At 51.7% G+C, this 21,306-nt stretch overlaps 4 protein-coding genes across 4 annotated transcripts; 2 read left to right on the plus strand and 2 right to left on the minus strand.

The window, feature by feature from the left end:
- CTHT_0020260 (uncharacterized protein) lies at positions 1-1,816 on the minus strand (the record flags this gene model as incomplete). Its single annotated transcript, XM_006692440.1, has 4 exons — positions 1-409; positions 475-556; positions 661-1,386; positions 1,438-1,816. 4 exons carry the CDS (start codon positions 1,814-1,816, stop codon positions 1-3), a joined length of 1,596 nt encoding a protein of 531 aa, XP_006692503.1.
- A 3,478-nt stretch (positions 1,817-5,294) lies between these two features.
- CTHT_0020270 (uncharacterized protein) lies at positions 5,295-8,241 on the plus strand (the record flags this gene model as incomplete). The annotated part of the gene is made up of 5 exons (XM_006692441.1): positions 5,295-5,302; positions 5,408-5,648; positions 5,714-6,422; positions 6,476-7,727; positions 7,782-8,241. 5 exons carry the CDS (start codon positions 5,295-5,297, stop codon positions 8,239-8,241), a joined length of 2,670 nt encoding a protein of 889 aa, XP_006692504.1.
- Positions 8,242-11,993: 3,752 nt separating this feature from the next.
- On the plus strand, positions 11,994-13,652 carry CTHT_0020280 (uncharacterized protein; the record flags this gene model as incomplete). The annotated part of the gene is made up of 1 exon (XM_006692442.1): positions 11,994-13,652. One exon carries the CDS (start codon positions 11,994-11,996, stop codon positions 13,650-13,652), a length of 1,659 nt encoding a protein of 552 aa, XP_006692505.1.
- Positions 13,653-14,197: 545 nt separating this feature from the next.
- CTHT_0020290 (uncharacterized protein) lies at positions 14,198-16,127 on the minus strand (the record flags this gene model as incomplete). Its single annotated transcript, XM_006692443.1, has 5 exons — positions 14,198-14,313; positions 14,367-14,725; positions 14,824-15,000; positions 15,101-15,608; positions 15,665-16,127. The coding sequence occupies 5 exons, from the start codon at positions 16,125-16,127 to the stop codon at positions 14,198-14,200; spliced, it is 1,623 nt and encodes a 540-aa protein (XP_006692506.1).
- Between the last annotated feature and the right edge of the window lie 5,179 nt (positions 16,128-21,306).

Genomic DNA, 21,306 nt, shown 5'->3' on the forward strand with positions numbered 1-21,306 from the left:
TCAAACCCTCAGCTGCGCCTGCACCTCCTTATAACCGTCCAAAATCTGCCTCGCCCTCTCCTCACTCCTCACCTTGATGCTAATCTCATACGGCAGCGGCTCCAAAATGACGTGACTGTTGGTTGCCTGTGTGTCGATTGGCACAGGCCTGCCAGTGCATGGGCAGACCTTCTGACCAAGGTTGAAGGCCCAAAGCACAGCGGCACCAAACACGAAGGTCTCATCGTCGACAATGTTCTGGCCCAGACACGTGCGGCGGCCGAAGCCGAACGTGTGCATGGCCTGGCCCTCGCGGAAGTTGGGATAGCGGGTGAGGGGCTCCTGATAGGTTGGCCAACCAGGCTCAAGCCAACGCTCGGGCCGGAAGTTGTCGCCATCGGGATATTTGGTTGGGACACGGTTCAGAGCCCTGTTTAGTGGGTGTTAGTCGGGAACTGAGGGGTAAGTTGTGCCGAGAGGGCAGGGAAGACTCACCACTCGCAGGCAAGGATGATAGTGCCCTTCCTGATCTTGACGCCCCGATACTCGTCGTCCCGCTCCGCTTGGTGTGGAACACCTAGGTGGTACAAAATCAGCACAGTCCCGGTTCGTGTAAAACGACCTATTTTCACAGGCCCGAACGTATGCGGTGGAGATCAACTTATCGATCGGAAAACTTACCGAGTGGTACACCCGATCGCCAACGGACAGTCTCCTTCAAACAGGCTCGCACGATCGGCAGCTTCTCGTAATCCTGCATGGTCGGCATCCGATCGCCGCACACACGGTCGATCTCTTCCTGAGCTTTCTTTTGCCAATGTGGGTGCAACGCCATCGCCATGAGGTAGAACTTAAGCGGGCCGCTGATGGTAACGACGCCCACCAGGTTCAGGAATCCGATCATGCAGCTGGCAAAATCTTCCTGGTCTTTAGTCTGCTCGAGAGTGACATTACCCTCACGTCGTAGCTGCTCAAAGTAGCGATAGGCCCAGGTATCGCTTGGGAGATCACCGCGAAGCATACGCTGCTTCGCTATCCGGAACAGGTTTATCCACCACTGTCTTTGCTCGCGCTCACGCTTGACCTCGAACTTATACCAGGGGTTAATGAATGATGGCAGGAACCACAGGGGAGTCACCGTGTTCGTGATGGGACCTGAGACACTCATGCAGTGCAGGGTAGTGTCAGCCGACTCTCCGTTCAGACGTCCTTGTGTCGCGTCGTCCCAGGCTAGCCGCGACATAACGCGTCCGCAATATTCGCGCGTATAGTCCAGAAAGCGAGCCGGATCGAGAAGCAGCAGGCCGAGGTAGCGCTTCATCTCAGCTTCGACGTGCCCATAAAAATGGTGTTTGTAGGCTTCCGCCATGGCAGCGTGAGCCCACTTCCTCTGCGTCTTCCAAATATCTGCGGGATGTCAGATTCGTACGTCCAGCAGAAGAAATATTAGTTACTTACCATGACGGTCCATCAGTGCTGAGTACGCTGGCCCTTCCTTGTGCTTAATAAGTGACCGGATTTGGGGCCGACCAGAGTAGATGTACCCGCGCTTGACGAGGAGCTCCTCCGCGATCTTCTCATCTGTCACGATGATGAACTCATTCTCAACTGCCCTCGTGTAATAGATAGGACCAAACTCATCTGCCCATTCCTTGAATTTGAGCCAGAGGCTGAACCGGGGCAAGTCGTGGATGCGGCCAACGAGCGGGAACTGCCGGGGCCCTGGAAACTTGGCCTTGGGCTTGCTGCCATTTTTCCAGGAAAGTACTTTCTGGATTGCTGAGAAGAGAAGGCTAGGAATAGCCAGGTAAAGGAGGATGAGGGTGACTCTCTCCATCTTGAGAGGTCTTTGTTCGGAAGGGGAATCTTGGTCGACTTCAGGGGGGATGAGGATAACAGAGAAGTAAGAGTGATCACCAAGAAGAGGGGCCTATGGGGAGAAGAAGCACAGATGTGAGGATGATAGGGAGATGGGAGGGGGGGTTCTACGTAGAGATACCCCCGAAAGGACCCGGGCTATCTGATACATAGCAGACGGGATTTCCCACTCAATCCGCAATTAGAAAGCCGAGGACTACTGGTGACAGGTGCCTGGGATGCACCTTCTTGATGCTTGTGTGACTCGAGCCGGGGTCTCAAGGAACTTGTGCTCAAGGTCCGAGCCATAGACACTCGATTCTCCGGGGAGAGTCATTGCTAACCGGCCAGCTTCTGACCAGCAGGATGGCTCCCTATCAGCCCAGACTCGTGTAGTGAGTGAGGAACGCCGGCATCGCGTATGCCGCTGGAGACCAATATGGGGATGGAGTGAGATGGCATAGTGGAGAGAGTCCGAAGAGAGGGAGTGTATATCTCTAAGCAGCATCTGGGTTCCGAAATGGAAAGCGAGATCCCAAATGGTGGCTATACCTCTCCTTAGCACACTTAAGAAGAGTTTCAAGTGTTAGGCATTGCACGCCATTCTAATTTCGTCAATGACCGATGGTTTATGTAAGCTGTCAGGCCCTATAGCCAGGATATATCCACGCGATTCAGCCTATAATCGAAGTTTCTTCAGGGAAGAAATGCTGTGTAGCCTTCCTATACCATAGTTAGCACAAAACATCAAGCCGTGATGTGCTGGCACATGGCAACCAGGTATGAGCCCAAGCCTGGCCAAAATGGTATCCGCCCGGATCGTTCATGCTGGGGAGGGTTGATACCCGGCTTTACCATTCCAACCATAGGTAGGGTACGGAACAGGACCGTGTCAAGGGTAACTTTCCGTTCCCCGCAAGGTAATATCCTCTGGTGACCCGGATTTGCTGGCTATGCTGCAGCCACGGACATGACTGCAGGGCACGCAGTGCCAGAACCGTGTCGTTTTGGAGACTCTCGGTCAGATAGGAGTGGAACAGTGATTTCAATGTCGGAGTCCCTGTCAACACATTCCACAAAACTATATCGAGGGGAAGTTTTGATCTGATATCACAGTAATGCTGCCAATTGTTGAAATCTCAATGCATATGAATGGCAGAAAGAATGGCCTCTGGGCAACGCTTGTGGTGACCTAAACTCAACTCACTTTGTGTAACAAGATTGTCGAAGCACGGAAGAATTCCATGGATGGAAATATCCCGTCGTTTCCGGGTGGAGACAGTGTGCTACCCCACGAAGCTAAAAGAGAGGAAAAATCGGGATAGAGAGTATGGACATTGTGTTGGGGATGTCCGAGGGTGATTTGTTGTTGGGCACCATGCTCCCGGGCCATTTAGAAGTGTTGTTAGGAATGAGGAGCTGATTGCAACGTTGAAGAGTTGCATCAGTCCCCAAGACAGCGCCGTTCCACTCCCAGGCTTCTGGAATCGGCTGACCCTTGCAGTCGTAGGATTACCCGATCAGCCGCAGCGTTGTAAGCGGACAACCAATTTATAGGCTTAGTGAAATCGCTTTGATCGGAAGGTCTGGAGGCAACATAACCATAGAGTGCCAAGCTACAAATTAAGAGGATGGACAGGTTCTGGACACAGGGCGAACAAAAAGTAGATACAAGTAAGAAGCCACCTGCAGTGGATCGGCGTTCGAGCTTCTGTGCTGATAAGTTTGAAGAGCAAATCTTTGGCCATTGGTAGGCCAACCTGAATTTGAATAAGATAGCATATGGCGAGATGCGGACTTCACGGGTGTCCGGGAAACAGTGTTAAAGTCTGACTTAGTGGCATTAATCCATGGATATCAGAGGAGAAACAGTACACAAAACACCACTTATGTCAATCACGAACAGTTTCGGAGCTTCGTGTCAGCCACCGTCGCCTAGATTTAAGGTGATGTGATGGGCAAGTTGAAACAAGGCATGTTTCTTGCTTCAAGCGTGGAAAGGTATCATCACAGAGCTTAAAATGCAATGAAAAGCGATGAACATACAATCCGAGGTTTTCCATTCCACTTCAATATGTGAAAACTGGACAATAGAATGGGAAGAAGGCAGCGGGAAAGCCTTAGGGCAAGGAGCGAAATATGTTCCTGAGGTCATTTGTGGGTTGTTATCGACATCACTGAAAGTGGTCATTTCAGGGTCAACGACATCGTTGGGACTCCCTGGCCAGAGTGAACGACCTTGCCTTAGACAGACTGCCGCATAGCAAGGCGATGAACAAGAAAAAGAAAACACGAAGACACCAGATGCAATCAAGCGCCCTAGCCGCCTGGAGATTAGGGGCTAATTTCCTCAAGTAAAAACTGGGGTAACACGATGCAGAACGTTCGGGACTCGGGACCGAAAGGCGGATAGCCACCGAAACAGGGCGGCATCCCTGTTGAGGTCGATGATAGGGAGGAAAGGAGCATATGATGTTTTGCTTAGACACTTGGATCAGCAAAGTCCCGAAGACCTCCCGAAAAGGAGACCGGCTATGTCAACTGGTCTGCCAACAATTTAAAGGCCTAACCTGCACGATTCGGGCATGTCGGCAGCATTGTATGCTGGAGCTAACAGGAGCAGTGCTTGGTCGCCATGTCTTGGGAACACTGGTGCAGGCCAAGAGAGTGGAAGGCCTGAGATCCATAAAGACACAGGGAACTTGTGATAATTGACTTCCTCCAGCCACTTAGACGAATCTTGGTGAATGATTGGTTCAGTGTCACTGACAAGTGCCCAGGAAAACTGTCATCCAGCTGTTTCCGACCTGGTTTTTTGTTGGGAGAATCACCAGAGAGGGTTGCCAATCCAGAGCCTGGTGAGGTTACCTAAAAAGACATGTCAAAAAAAAAAGACAGGTCAGTGTTTTGAGTTTAGTGCAGGCATCCCACTCAACTTGCGCAGTTGAGACTTGGTCATTGATGACAGGATGCTGAATGATAATACCAGTTGTTGAAAGACTAGATTGTATGCAAGGAAGATAATAGACAAAGAGACAAGCGAGAAGGTGACTTGAAGTCACTGGGTGCATTCAGGAGGAACTCACAGTGTCATGCTCTCGCTCCACAGTCGAGGCCAGCGTTCAGAAACCCTGCAGCCCAAACAGGACCCACATCACGATCTGCATCTGTGGGTCCGGAATGAGCTCCTGGCCAATAGTAGCACTTCTCATGGTGGGGCAACACGATAGTGTACACAGTGCATCCTGGCTGTTGCTGGGGGTAAGCAGCCCCGCCAAACAGCGCCAGACATCTGTTTTGAGCAGCCATGCCACTTTGCTTCGCTCAAGCAGAATACTGAGCCTGCGTCTGTCTCGGCAGACATCCCTGATGACATCAGCAAACTTTGTTATCGGCTCTGAGTTGCAACACAGGAACGCTGACCGCCGCTGTACCCAGAAAAGGGGAGCAAAAGCACAATGACAAGGTGGGTATCTTGCAGCAGCGTGGCTGTCCAGCGCCGTCTCCCTCCCGCCTGGGCAAGCTTCATGAGAAGCCGTTGTGCTTGCTAACAACTCCAATGATGTCCTAGTTCCAATATCCTGGCGCTTCCGTTCAGGAAGTCGAACCAGGTCTCACTGTCGTCATCGATTCGGCAGTACATCTCCGAGAAATATGAGCAACACCCCGATATGTTCCGCAATGATCTAGATGCCATCAATCAGTTGCGCCGCGATGCCGTCAACGTTCGCGAAGCCCATCCCAGTGGTATCCGGAAGCTCCAGGCCTATGCCGCTCAGCTGGTCTGGATCATGGGCAAATTCCCAATTGATGTAACACATTTCAGCTTCTTGCTTACGTGCTTTTACCTTGGGGGTCTAACTCAATGATTGAACAGATTGGTGTCGGCTTTACTTGGTACTCGGCTTTGGGATACCATACCGAACACCCTCTTGTCCAGAACAACCTAAAGTACGAGCTGATGAACATCCTCTTCAACCTCGCTGCCCTTTACACCCAGCTTGCCATTTCGTGCAACCGAAATGACCTCGAAGGCCTCAAAAGTTCCGCCAGTTACTTTTCTCAAGCAGCTGGTGTGCTCTCCCATATGAAGAATGTAGTCTTGCCAGATCTGCGCATGGCCAACCCCCCAGATGATATGGACGAACCAACCCTCGAGTCCCTCACGAATCTTTTCTTAGCCCAAAGTCAAGAATGCTTCTGGCAGAGGGCTGTAATTGGCGGTTACAAAGACGCCTCCATTGCGAAGCTCGCGGCAAGCGTTTCCGATTTCTACAAGCTAGCTGGAGAGTCTGCTGTCCGTAGCGAGGCCATAAGTTCGGCTTGGATTCATCATATGAGCGCCAAGCATCACCACTTCGCAGCAGCAGCCCAATACCGTGCCGCTTGTCACTGTCTGGAGAAGAAAAAGTATGGTGAAGAGGTGGCAAGGTTGTCAGACGCTGTTGCTTGTGTTAATGCTGGATTAAAAGAGTGTAGGGTAGGCCATGTCAGTAGGGCTGTTGTGGAAGACCTTGAAGGTCTGAAGAAGCGAGTAGAGGAGGACCTAAAACGGGCTGAAAGGGACAATGACGTGATTTATCTCCGTAAGTATATCACTGTTCTTGTCAATTGGCCCTTAAAACACTAACGCGCCCAGAAATTGTCCCACCTAGATCCCAGCTCCAGATCCTTGAACGTGCTGTCATGGCTGTTGCCAAGGTTCCTCCTCAGATCGAAAAGCCGTATGACTATCTCGGAGAGAAGGCCGAGTTCGGCCCTGCATTGTTCTCAAAACTGGTTCCTTTTGCGGTCCACGTTGCCATCTCAATTTACGAGGAACGGCGCGATCGCCTTGTCAACAACAACATCATTGCTGAGTTAGAAAGCCTAACGGACAAACTCCATGAAATCCTGTCAATCCTGAACTTACCTGGCTCGCTTCAAGCACTTGAAAAGCCTCTTGGACTCCCAGGCACCCTTGTTCAGCACGCCGAAGAAATCCGACAAGCAGATGCTCTCAACCGTCTGCAGCAAGGTATTGCCGACATCGAGAAGCTTTGTGCTAGTGACATTGCTATCTTTGAGGAGGGCAAAGCTTTGCTGAGAGCAGAAGAGGAGGAGGACCAGGCACTGCGGCGCAAGTATGGAACGCAGCGCTGGACTCGTCCCGAGTCTCGTGCAGACCCAAGCCAGGATGGCGGTGCCAAGCTGTGGAAGCAAGCTTCCGAAATCGATGGCTACCTCCAGTCGAGCACGTCCAGCGATGCGATCGTGCGCGACAAGTTTGCTGCTGTCAAGGATACTCTGGCCATCCTTGCTGGTCCGGATAGGGGCATCATGGATTACATCCCAAACAGTCGGCAAGCCATCATCCCAGAACCCCTCAAACCTGCCATTGGGAAGTTGCGTGCTGCTTACAACGATGCCCTGCGCATGGAATCTCGACGGAGGAAGCGGGTCGACAGTCTTAAGACTAGGACCAGGTCTGACGACATCAAGCCAGATATCCTGGCAGAAACAGCCCGTCTTGAAAGGACCTATCCAAACCAGCCTATTGTCGCTGCGCACTTCGAAGAGTTCTTTAATAAGCGCCTCGACAATCTGTATGAGTCCGAGCTGGAAGCGCTTGAAAAGGAGCGAAGAGACCAAGATAAGATTGTCTCTGAGATCCAGCGCGCCAACAAAGAGTTCGAGGCGCAGAAAAATATACTTGGAGAGAAGGGCGACCGTGAGAGGGAGAGGGCTCTGCAGCGTCTGGATCACGCGTACTATAAGTACAAGGAGATTGTCAGCAATCTCGAGGCGGCGAGGAAGTTCTACAATGATCTTGCTCGCATCGTGGAGCTGTTCCGCACCCAATGTCGCAACTTTGTGAATCAGCGGAGGAAAGAAGCACGTGTGTTAGAAGAGTAAGTTTTTTTACCCCATTTCTTGGTGTCGCATGTGTTGCTAAGATCGGTCAGCGAGATCAACATGCCGCCACTTGCATCCCTCACCCTCAACCCTCCACCTACGCAACAACCCCAACCCTCCCTCTCCTCTCCAACATCATATTACACGCAGCCCCAAGTCCAGTCGATCCGTCCCCAGACTCAACAGCCACCGCAACCGCAACCACAACCTATTTCTGTGTCAGCGAGACAACCTCAACTTCAGGAAGTTTGCCGCACGACCAGCCCACCTGCTGAGGCGCAGATCCAAAGCTGGGCCGACAATGTTCCCCAGCAGCAGCCGCGTCCTGTACCGCCGCCGATTACACCTTCCAGTCTCCAAGGAGCGTGGACGCCGGAATTGGGTATTCGGTTCGCAGGCGGACCTGGGCCCTCTGGAGCTGGTGCTGGGACAGGGCAAGCGCAAGGTCAAGGACAGAGGGCTCCCGTGAGAGGAACTTGGGATCCTAGTTTGGGTATCAGGTTTGGTTAGGTTGATATTTGATGGAAAACTATATTTCTGACTGTGTACTGTACATGCTGTACATTCTGAGGGTGTTGCTGTGGATCAATGATACCCCTGGCGGGTTGGCTGACCGATGTTATTCGCTAGAGAAAACATCCGGCCTCTGTTATAGCTTCACGATCATGAACAAAAGATGAGCTTCATGATCTCATCACTCCTCCACACTGAAGTCTTGGCATAACTCGCGGTGCACATAGTCGAGTGTTCTTTATTCCCCGTAAACTCAGGGTCGCAGCCATTCCTCATCACTGGAGCCGGCTCACTAAGGTAAGTAGACCGCGGGGCAAGCAAGGAAAACAAGAAAGCTTTATGTGGATGATCATAAAAGCCTTAGCTTATCTAGAGTAAAGCGAATTCCTCTCGCCACCCGATGAATACTCCGGACGAACTTGGTTGATGTCCAGCCTACTGGATCTCTCCAAACATTCCTGCCTTCCTCTCCGAACATTCGGAACTCAAGTCGCATGCAATTGGGCTGTAGCCTGCTGGGTGACGGTTCTCTACCGTCTGCATCCACACAGAACTCATCTCAGATCCAGCGACATGGGACTCAGTCATCACCATCACAAAGGTCCATCCCTGGTGCCTCTATCAACTTTTTCATGACGCAACTCTCACTTAGTGCCGCCACCGAAGATCCTGAACCGTGATGAAACTGAGGCATTTTTAGTCCAGCTACGGAATCAAAACTTGGGGACAGATTCCATAAAAAGAGAAGACAGAAAATACAAAGCTCGCCGCCTGTCGTTTAGTTGGAGAACGGAGACGCAGGCTACCAGAGATCTTGAAATACGAAGTGAAAACATGCCCTTATCGTCAGGCATGCCTCCTCGTCAGGCGACACCACAGACGGCAGTAGCACGCTCTATTATTACACGAAGATCGACAGCACCGGAGAGGGAACCCAGGAACGAAGTCCTAAGGCAACTTTGAACTTGACAGGGAAGGATAAGGATATTAACCCCGGTTTGGCATCTGTGCAGCCAACGGTAGGAATTACGAGGATGCGGAGGATAAAGCGCGAGCGTGGGTCATTGGACGCTTGCGGCGGACGGCGGAGAGAAATGAGACGGATGGAGAGGTTGGAGTGAAACGGGCAGCTGGGAAAGAAGAGAAGATAGACAGCAAGTCACTCATCTATGGGACTGGAAGATGAGATGGGAGACGATAGACAGATTAGAGATACTAGCGCCGTATCAGACCCAACGGAAGACGAAGTGAAGGCAGAAGGGAAGAAGGAGGGTGAAGACACAAAGGAAGACCATCACCATGGTGATGGCAACTCACCATACAGGAAGATCAAAGCACTCCCCCCTGACGAAGAGGTCAAAACACCAACCACAGGACGCCGAGGAAGAACAGTCCGGAAATCAATAAACCTATCACCAGAAATTTAAGCTGGTAGCCCCTATAGCATCACAGCAGGCATCGCCTGCGGCCGGTTCTTCGCGCAGAAAGGCTTCATTACCTACTTATCGTTCGTCGACCCGTTCACCCTGCACAGATCAACCCAAGTCCCTGCATCTACTAAACGAGATTGATCCCCATGACCGCCACATGGGCGATGATTATGTCTCCTTCGGACAAATATCAAGACCAAGAGCCCGCAGAATCACAAAGGGCTCTCGCAAAGAAATAGCGATCGCTCCAGTTTTGATAGTCAGCCCTCCTCGCCACAAACTAGCAGCTATGAAGAGGGGAAGCACACCTGAAAGCTCTCCAGATTCAACTCCAGAAATGCTTAAGCACACGCTAAAGCCATTTTCGTTGTCAAAAGTGAGCTATCATGGGGAGGATTCGATCGCTGACACCCAGGGATGGATGATGTTGAACTCCGATTTAGAGAACGACGGTTCTGCGTCAGGCGGGAAGCGTGCTCGCCTTCGTCCAAGAATTGTGCACTGCGAGGAACGCTTCCGTCATGAGCGTGCGAGATTGGTTAGGGTTCGAGACAGCGTGATGCAGATGTTGAGGCATTTAGGTGCTGGGGCAGCCCTTACAGAACTTCGAATGATGGCGAAAAGGGTGTCTTGGGCCCCTATCAACCTAAGAAGTAGGTTCACCCGGCATCCCGTACGTTCCTTTGCTGCCTCACGACTCGCACTAATGCGAATCTTGGCAAGGAAACGCGAAGCCGAGCTGGACTGGTTCTAGCAAACGGAGGTGAAAAGGCTGTTGGAGAATGTGAGACATGAAATTGGGGCATCGAAAAAGTGCCTGCAAGAGATAGAAGGTTGGCTTCAACGATTTCCCGAGCATTACAAGTTCTTGCATAGGTATAATCTGGCTGAACCTCCGGCGATCCCACGCGAGCGGCGCGGAATTCTTGACACATGAGTGGCGGTGACAGAAGCTTGGACAGACACTTCAGGTAGTGTATTCGGTCTTCCTGAAAGAGATAGAATAGGAGATGAAGTCTGACAACGCTGAGGAGGTGACAACAACAGCGAAGTAACGCTTGGTGTGTGAAGCTCCGAACAATCTTGGGAACAGTCAAATGCCAATTATTCTAGCTACATACGGAGAGCAACGACATTGTGTTCTCGAGGTAATCATTCAAGCATACGTGGACTGTTTAGGTGTGAGAAACTAAAGCCCTGCTGTATCCTGCAAGCTCACGCGTGGGCCTTCCCAGCCTGCAGGTCATGCGGCTGTTTTGTTTCATCATTTGCAACAAAGATTCTAAAGGTTCTGGACGACCAAGTTTGGGAGCCTCTCACGAGGGTTCAAAGATACCCAGGATCTGGTGTATTGATTTTTGCCATAACGCTGTTGGCTCGGAGTGTTTGCTCTCGAGCAAGAAGCTGAGAAAGCCACAGGCGATAACTCCTCCTGTGCTATTGTCTACGCATCGTTGTCTCGATCGCCCTGCTTTAGCTGCCAACCAATATGTTGACGTGTTTCAAGGGCTCAAGGAATCAGGTACCGTGTTTCGCAGTTCGGCCGATCGCAAACAGTGAGGTTGTATCCTTACCGACGATGCGGCCATTAATCCACGGAGCACAAAGTACTACTTGCCGGGGTCTTACCTCCGCAGCAGATAACCGAATGGACAGACATCCTCAAACAACAGAGAACTTGTTCCGACAGGCATCTGAAAAGTAGCCGGCGCATTTCAGGTGTCAACGTCACAAACACCTTTCCAGGAGGATATGACCTAGGATGAATTCTGGCTCTACTCATTGACTACCGGGTCCTGCCTTCCTCAGATCGTGAGGGACTGTCCTTGCTCCCAGGGCATCTTGGCTTTACTCCATCATGATCTCGATCGGCAAAAATGACAATAACCCCCTTTTCCTTCCTATGACAGCTGCCGGTTCGTGCCTGCCTCATCGTTGAGCGTGTCCAACCTTCCCATTACCGTGGTGGAACAATATCGACCCTTGTTGCCCTCGATGGCGTTGCCCATTTTCTTTCCTCGCTGCCACAAGGTGGTTAGTCGCGTTTCACCCGTTCTCTCCACGCGGCGTCTGTACTTCTACCGTCCTTTCCTTCGATTTATCGCTATCCTTCCTAAATAACGTTATTTCTCGTATTTTAATCCTCTCTTTTTTTTTCTGCTATCGCTTCGACCGGTCATCAAGTCCTCTCCTCCAGCTCGCAGATCACACGGATTCCGCGCCAAAAGGCACAAGCGTGTCCAGATCTGAGGGCTCTCTCGAATCGAAAGAACTTTGGCCATGGGTACCGGGCTATCGCGCGGCCACCGCTACCTCAGTATGCGAAACCCGATAGCAAGAGCCATATTTCTGGCCGCTCTTATGCTTTGCCTGGGCGCTCTGTTTCTACAGACTGATCTCGACGTCCGCGAAGCCATTAAGAAGACAGCCGCGTCGGCGAAGGAAGTCATCGTCGCCCAGAGCCAGCGTATCGGCAATCCAGAGGCTGGATGGGGAACGAGAGTTGATATCTCCTTGCAGCAGGATGAAGAGCGCCGCGAGTTGGCAATGGCACAAGCCACCATTCTTAACTCATCAATTCCTATGACTTGCGACTACGACATGGAAAAACTCAGACGTTGGCGGCAGCAGTACAATTTGCAAGAGACCTTCGAGTATATGAAACGGTATATTCAGGTGTTTCGTGAGAACATTCCTAGAAAGTCGATTACGAATGTCGACGAGAACTTCCTTGCCCAGGACTTCAAGCTGGTCAACATTAATGAGCAATATCCTGCGGAGATGTGCCCACCGCCGCTCATTGCTCCAGTCTCAAAGTCTCGATTTCCATCGACTGTCAATGCATCAGACTTCATGTTTGGCGTCTCTACCACCTACAAGCGGTTCACGGATCCACGCACAAGCCCAGTCAACGAATGGTCGTACTGGCTAACTGATGGATATGGACACTCAAATGGTGGAAAGCTGGTTTTACTCCTTCTGGATGCGTCTGATGAGGACCTCGAAAACGCGTACAACAAGCTCGCGAACCTCGGCATCGATGTTGATGTGTACCGTTCCGACCCAAACCAGATCATGGCCGTGCGTTACCTTGCACTTGTGCCTAAATTGTATAACCATCCCGAGAGGTCACGCAAAAAGTGGCTTGTCATCTGCGACGACGACACATTCTTCCCCTCGTTTCACGCCCTCTCCGATCGCTTAAGACAATACGATTACACGCATCCTATGTACATTGGAACTCTGTCTGAAGATGTAAACAACATCCAACGTCATGGGTCACAGGCATTCGGCGGCGCTGGTGTCTTTCTGAGTGTGCCCATGGCCGCTCTTGTCACAGAAAAGTTCGAGTCTTGCAAGACAGACGATAAAATTCTCGAAGCGAATAGCGGTTGGGGCCCACAAGGCGATATTCTCCTTCGCAAGTGCATTTACGAGAACTCCGAGATTAAGCTGACCCTCCTTCCCGACCTGTGGCAACTTGACCTAATGGGAGATCCTTCTGGCTTCTATGAGTCTGGCATTCAGCCTCTGTCTTTGCACCACTACCGTGGCGGCATCTGGCATGTTGCACACCCCTGGCACTACACCAAAGTTGCCTATGTCTGCGGCGAGGATTGCACATTCCAACGGTTCCGCACGCCTGATAACTTCATCATTGCGAATGGTTTCTCTGTTGCACAGTACCCACAAGGCATTGACTTCGACCTCGGACAGTTTGAAGGCACGTTCCACGCGGCCCCCGAGGACAAAGGCTGGAACCTGGATTTCGCTATGGGGCCACAGCGGCCGTCGTTGCACCGCACTGGACGTAAGATCTCGTGGGACCTACAAGAAGCGACGAGGAATGATGACGGGAGTGTCAGCCAGGTGTATGTGCGCAAGGGGGACGATTGGCGTTGGGTTCGGCCCGATGGCTCGCCGATGAGGGAGAAAGACGGCATTGTGGAATTGGTGTGGTTGCCCGATGAGAGATAACTTGTACGCTTTGCTCTTTTGGTTGCTTTTTGTTCGGCTATCTTACTTCTCTTCTGATGTATTATCCTTTTCTTCTTCCTATCTTTTCCTCTACGGCGACGATGTAACACTCAGATTTGTACGACAGTCCTGCCGACAAGCGTGGCAGGTGGTTGCTTCATTGGCTCTTCGAGTGCCAGTTTCACGAGAGGACACAATGTAACGGCATGGTATGGCTACCTAGGTCAGACGAACACATACATAAGGAGTTGGAGTTTCGCGGGACGTGGTTTGTGCGAATTAGCTTGATTCCACCTTAGCTCACGGCAATGTATTGTACGACATTTGCATGACATGGCGGCGTTGCGTTCGGGGTGGGTTGGGGGACCCCGACAAAAACCCTGGAGCTAGTGGTCAATGGCCAAGGGGAAGTGTCATCATTAGGTGTATCCCCCCTACATACAGAATGGACACACGAAACCCTTGCAAACTCTGTACACCGTCACAAAGAGAAATCATCCCTTCTTATCTTCCCCTCATTTGTTCATCCAAGCACCATCACTCCCTCAAGCCTTGGGCCCCGAGCCTTGCGTCGGCCCAGGCCCCGAACTACCATTAGCACTAGGGAACGGTTCATACGGCGGTGGCTCATAAGCCGGCGGAGGAGGGAGATCCGTAGCACCTCCCACAGCACTCGAAGGACCGGAAGCAGGGGGAGGAGCGTAGTACTCATACCCCGGGGGCGCCCCAGTCGGTAGCCGTAACCCGGGGGAGGGACAGACGGATCAAAACCTTCGCGACGAAGCTCCTCGAGCTCCCGGAGCTCTGCTAAGCGGGCAGCCTCTGCTTCGGCAGCGGCCTCAGCAGCCTTGGCCTTGGCTGCTGGGGTGAGGTGCTCGTCGTCAGGGACACCGGGGGGAGGTGGGGGCGCCGCGGATGATGGGCCTGCGGCCGCTGACGAGGTTGAGCCTGTGCCGACGTTAAGGTTCTGCAGCTGTTCCGTCGGAGGTTGAGGAGCAGCAGGCTGGGTCTGACCCTCGGCAGGAGGGGGAGGAGCAACTGCCCCAGCAACGGGCGTCATGGGCCTGGGAGCCCTGCAATCTCCTCCAGCCCTCCGCACCTTTGAGCACCTCGAACAAGTTCTTCGCAGCACCAGGCCACATCCCTTCTGGACCCTGGGCTGGCACCTTACCCGCGAGGATGTCGGCGACCGGGATGGGCTGGCCATAGAACTTCGCGTTGGCGTTCGCCCGCTCGGTGATGACGGTTCCGTCGGATCTTGATGCCGGCGTACAGGCCGCGAGACTTGACGTAGCTGTAGACCGGCTTGTTGATGGCCTCGCGCAGTGCGGTTGAGCGCCGCTTGGTACTGGCGTCCGTTGGGTGAGAAGTGTGGTCTTCGTCGTCGGATTGGGGGACTGGAGTGGGGGTCTGGAAATGGGTGTTGTCTGCCGAGAGGGGAGATGTACCGGGCGCGGGGACAAGCGGTAGGAGCAGTGGGCTCTGGGCTGGAGGGTTCTTTGCCTTTGCCTTTGCCTTCACCAGCCTTCAGGCCAAAATCTATGGCGCCACCGGCGCCGACGGGACCAGCTGTCACGGCGAGGTCGGAGCCAAGGCTCAGACGGGTCTTGGTGAATGCCTCGAGGGCCTCGCGGGTGTTGATGACGACCACGCAGTCGTAGATATCGACGCCGGCGACGAAGCCTGCGCCGATGCTGGCCACTTGGATGCCACTTGGTGGCGACCAGCTGCCGTCCGGCAGACGGGCGAGGAGAATGCCGCTGCCACTGGAACCGGTTGCTTGGAAGCCGACTCGGACGGCAGTAAAGATGGCTAGACCTTGGGCGCGCGCGATCACCTTGGAGGGGATGGTCAGCAAGACCTTGGGCTTCTTGCCCTTACCTGGGGAAGCAGCGCCGGAGGTGGGAGGCGAAGGAGGAACGGTTGATGGGGCATTGTCACCGTAGATGCCGTCCTCTGAGATATGTCGTTAGTAAGCTGATGGTTTCACGTTCGAAGATGAGCGAACGTACTGCAAAAGCTGCGCAGAATGCGAGCAGCCTTCTCACACTCCTTGTCCAACGACTCAGGTAGGAAGCCCTCTGCACCAAACTTATTTGCAAAGGCATTCACAGGCCCAGCGACCTTACTCGCAAATGCTTCGCCAAGAGCAGTGAGCTTGGCCTTTCCCTTCTTGCCATGCTCTTCTTCGCCCTCATGTCCATGGCTATGGTGATGACGACCAAAGAATCGGGAGAACTTCGATGGTGGATGCTCTTCTGTTGGGGTCGCGTCGTAAATGTCGTCGTTATCATTCGGCGGAGGTGCGAATTGCGGATTCGCTGGGTTATACTGCGGGATATCGTAATCGGGGAGAGGAGTTTCGTTGGAATGCTTTGGAGGCTCCGCATACACTGGAGGAGGGCCAGGCGGGGGAGGAGGAAGCGTCGATGGCTGGGCGGCTGGCTCAGCAGGTTTCTTCTCGTCAAAGGCCATTTTTCAGTTTGTTTTTTTGATGCGATTTCGGAGATTGAATCTGAAAATAAGTGTGGAAATGAAACGGATTAATAGAAACCGAAAAGTGCAAGAACCGGAAGCTCAGGAGAGCTTGCTAAGCTGCGGAAAAGCCTGGTGCGGGGCTGCAAGAACCTGATAGAAGACGAGAAGGATTTCGGTACAAGTTGGCAGAACCTCACTCAGATTGCCTGTACTTCAAAGCCTTCTTTATATCTATCGATGACTCGTGATCCTTATCACAATCAAGAGGCCTCCGCGACGTGATCAGGCCAACATACAACTCTAAACAACCCCATTAATGCTCCAGTCATGCGGGGCAGGTCCATTTCGGCTGACGTCACGGTGTGGCGCAGCAGTGCTAATATCTTGGCGTTGCGTGTTCGGGCGACAGGTGTGGCGCCAGTTGTGGCTATTGTGGGGTTCTTATTCTTAAGAATCCTGGAGATCCCTTGGCTCCCTCGCGCCCTTTGCCCACGTCTTGCAATGCCCAAGTTTCACATCGGGTTCCTTCAAAAGGCAGGTTCATCGCTACCTTAATAAAGTGATAAATTAACAGCCTTAATTTATCTGCCGTGGAAGTCACCAGAATCATGCTTTCGCTACCGAAGCTGTGGCGATGCACTGGTCAGCAAACGTAGGATTGTTGCTATCCTCCCTGTCGGCTGCCACGGCGCCAAACGGCACAGGCTCGGTGCTGAAGCTGACGGGGTGACCGGCGGCTACGCTTTGCACTTTTGCATCCCCAGAAACATTGACGTCACAACCGACGGAGGTCAAATAAGGTCAAACTAATTAGCTACTGTAGCTAAAGTGCAAGTTTTTTGTAATCATCTCCTCAAGACTTCAGGTTCCAAGGCTCTCGGCCCCTCAATGTGTTTGTCAAGACTCACTCCAACTGCTTTAATGTAGCATATATTTCGGCAGCCCTAGGGGACCATCTTCTGGTCACGAAGCATCACCATCGGTTTGGAACTTAACATTAACAGACACTCGTGCACCATAGGATTTCGATCAGCAATTTCCGATTCGCAAGCAAGCTGCAGGAACCCGCACAAAAAGTCTGCGCTTTACCTCTGGTCGATCTCCTCTCCCAAGCCGTTAGCTTGCTGATGATGGACAGGACCGAATTCAAGGTTGTGGTAGACTTATAACGCATATGCGCAATCTTCTCGGCTGGCTGCGGTTTGTCATCAAGCGGTTAAAGGCTTGTGTGTCCGTTTTGACTGCTCCGACTGGCTGCTTGCCTGGCAGAGTCGATGCTCTAATATGCTCCCGGGTCCCCGCAGGAGACCGTTAGCTCGATCTGGAAGGTCGATATAAGATTGATTATGAGCCACGTGTGCTGCTGCACGCATGCTCTTGGAGCATTTGTTCCATTCGAAATTTTGAGATCTGTTCCTGTCTGTCGGGACGTTCATCTGGTCTTCAGCTAGCAGTCAAGCTTCACTGCTGGCCGTTTTCCTACGTCAGATCTAAGCAAGAATGTCTCTAATAGTGGATCTGATATAGGAGGTCAAAAACATTTGACATCTGAGGTCAAGGTCAAAACAAGAATCAGGTGGGTTTGCGAATCAAGCGCTTACCCGAGAAGTAAGTTATAAAAGAAACCGCGTGTGATATGAACATAGAAGATTTGGAGGACGACATATGAGGATGTAGGCCAACTTGTATTTCTGTTCTCCGTTCATGGCATCTTCATGCTGTCCAGTTACAAGTATTCACCACAGGAACTCAAACCGTTCCACCTACTCCACTTATTACTCTTCAAATATGACATTTATTGAATGTGTCCAAAAATTTATCGCAATTTTTGATCTACGGTGTCTGCTGAGAATAGTCCTGATCGCATATGCATGACTTCTTCAAGAAGATTCCCGCTTGTGCTTCAATTATTCTAACTTTGGGACCAATGTGGATGGCATGACAACCAATATTGCAACCATCTGTAACTATCTGCCGCCTCTTGATCCGTGTAGTAATGTCAAGCTCTGGAATTGTTACTTACCCCACCAAATCTCAATCCAAAGCATTCAGCATTGTTCTCAGTGTGATTCTCGGATAGTCTAAGCTGAATGATGCTACAAGAGATCCAAAGGGCGACCTGTACCAACTCTCTAAACCGGATCTTCTGAGCGTACCAAGGACGATGGTACGGCGCTGTAGGTTAAAAAAAAAGTATGACATACGTCATATCCAATTTCTGCGAGGTGATCTCGTGTAAGGGTGTATCACTGCAGAATATTGATTTCGTGATGCGCCCATGAACTTGCACATATTCTCGCTACATTGAGCTCTGTATTCCGGAGCAGCTCGGCGCTCGGCTTACAACCAGGTCCGGTGCACGAAGATCCTTTCGTACCAAATGGCAACGCTTCACGAAGCTCTCTTGACGAACTCCGAGCATTCCGCCCCATCCACAGGACCTCCATCTCGTGTTCACACGGCACAAGGCACGAGGCCGCGATGCAAGACGGGAAGATGTAGTGATCAAACGGGAAAGCAGGAACGAGTGTGGAAACTCTAAACTCCGGTCTTGTTCTTTGGATACTCCCGCGGGGATAACATCATGAACATGCAATTAAATTCTGCGTTCTGGCCGAAGCGGTAAACTCGCAGCTGCTGTGTGACCAAAGGCCCCTCATGTATCAATATTTCCCTCATCTTGCGTTTTCAGAGCCGGAGAAGCTGTGTAGAATGGCTCTGAGTGAACGGAATGAAGAAAGGAGCATAAGGTGTTGTGAGGGGGCCGGCACATATGCATCTTGCATGCAGGTCTAGTCAATCCTGGAAATGTGGAAGGTTTAGTAAGCCAATTGGAGGGCGAGAACGGCAAGGCAGGAGTTGTAGCTTCCAGCTACTCCTGTAGACGGTCGGAGCTTGGTGAATGGGAAAGTGCTGAATGAGTGTTTTGGTAGCTGAGGAACGTTTGGCGACTTGTAAACGTTGGAGATGCAAGCCGTTGGGCAGAAGAGAGCACACTGTCGGCTCTCGTTGGATGTTGCATGGGAAAGGATCGCCGTATATGTTAGACTTGTCGCTGAGAATGTCGTATCTGCAACTTCTCCCCACGTCCCTGGTCCTCTTAGAAGCTAAGCCAGCCCCACGTATTGTTGGCCTTCAGCGGGCTGAGCAACCAGGTTATCAGAGAAATCTAAAATCTGGTTTCAGCTGATCAAACACGTGCGGTTCGTTGCTAGAGTATCAGTGTATAATAGAATCCTGCGTAGACGTTGCTTTGGGTTGCTTCCAACTTGAAGAACAACGGAACGTTTCATTTATATGAAGTTGAAGTTGCGTTCGTCTTCAATTTTGGTGTTGCACAGTAGTGGAGACTTCCATGGACTTGAACTGACATCAGAGGTTCTCTTAGGAAGTGCCAAGTATTGTCAACAAACTATTTTCGGAGCCTTCCATTCCCCACATTTCGTGGTCCACTTAGTTACCCCACTTCCAGCCAAATGTAGGACCCACCAATGAGGTCGAAGTAGCCAAAGACGTGATAACAGCGAGATTAACTACCTGCCGCAAGATCAAAGCTCACCGCACGTTAGAGGTTTCAACTGGTAAGATCTCTCTCTTTTCCTTTTATTTTTTAAAAATTTATTTGTTGAAACTGTGTCGTTCGACATGTATTGGTGTCTCCATGTCTATTCAGACGGGTCTGCTATGGTAGGAAAACAAGATGGCGGGCCAACGAGATTCGAGGATTCTTTTGGGACCAAGAGCCGCTGCTGTCAGCAACAGTGGCTCGCCCTGCCGGCTACATATTGTTCCGCTTCGATGCTGAGTCGCTGACCGCTGACAATTTGTTGCACTCTCAAGTTGAGCTGTGCCAATTGGCGCGCGACAAGCAGCGAGCATCATGCGATCAGATGAACATTCGCGCTGACATGGTCCATCCAATCTCAGCCAGACCCTTTGCCGACATCGCCTAACTTCCACATCAATCTATTGATGGAAGAAACGCTCAAGAGCCAGCGCTGATCACTCCCATATAGCTTTGCCATTTCAAACACCAAGTGTAAGAAAGCATTCTATACACTATGTAGGTAGAGCGGTTTGCCCAGACTTGGTCCTCGTGTCCCTACGGGTTGGGTCGTCTGAACTATCCACCCCGCAACGTACTGATATCTATACATGGTATGAGAACCCCAACCTCACGTCTCAAGTCTCGAAGAAGTCTCGAAGATATCCACCCCCAAATAGATGGGCGCTGTCTCCGCGACCGCACGTTTCCAACGGTCCGCACAAAAGGCTCCAAGCATAGAATTCGACACGGTCGGGACCGATAACCTAGGGTCTAGATCTAGTTTCAATGCTCGCTGCGGCTTTGCACTGCTTCCACATATGTACAATGCTCCAGAGCAGGAGCTGCGGGCAACCAGTAATTCTGATAGGACAGCAGCAGGGCTTATCGATGAGTACCACAAACGCCGTCGAGGATTTTTGGCTTTCTCACGTGCACATGATTGGAAACCACGTGTGCGCGATGGACAAGGGCCACAGTCCTGTTTCCCCCCAACAGGACCAAGCTTCGGGCTCATGGCTTCTTTCATTGCAACTGGTGTACACAGTAACGCTGGTAACGCTAGGCTGGCTGAGGCACTCCTTGGCTGGCCGCCCACTGGTCAGATGTTATACGCCTTTTTGACCTTCTCGTCCCTGTCTGTGGCGTCGAGAAACACGGAGATGGCTCTACTCACTCTTCGGTCTCTATCCGCCAACCAAGCCTCGTCACCGGTTCCGATCCGTCTTGGCTGCCCCCCTCACTTCAGAATCCAGCCTGAGGAGGGCTTCTCGACCTGAGGTCCTACGAAAATCTCTCAAAAACTTGCTGTGAACGGGGAAAGCCAGTCAATGATAATCTCGGGGCAAGCATGTTGCAGAAGCCCCTCGCAAGTCAGAAATGACCATTTCGGAGACGGTCTCTTTATCTCTAGCTGTTCTCCTCAATCCAAGCTGTCAACCCGCTATCATACTGCTTCAGCGACTGACCGGTTTCGCTAACTTAACCCAAAAGATGCAGCAACTTACTACTATTTGGTCTGCTCAAGTCGACAACAATTCATTATTCGTCTGTGGTCACTTAATAGTTTCCAGAAACGGTCGACGTGCACGGATCAAAGTCTAGGCGATCCAATGACCATGTGTCCCACGG

The sequence above is a fragment of the Thermochaetoides thermophila genome, assembly GCF_000221225.1.
Source record: "Thermochaetoides thermophila DSM 1495 unplaced genomic scaffold scf7180000011815, whole genome shotgun sequence".
Taxonomy (NCBI): domain Eukaryota; kingdom Fungi; phylum Ascomycota; class Sordariomycetes; order Sordariales; family Chaetomiaceae; genus Thermochaetoides; species Thermochaetoides thermophila.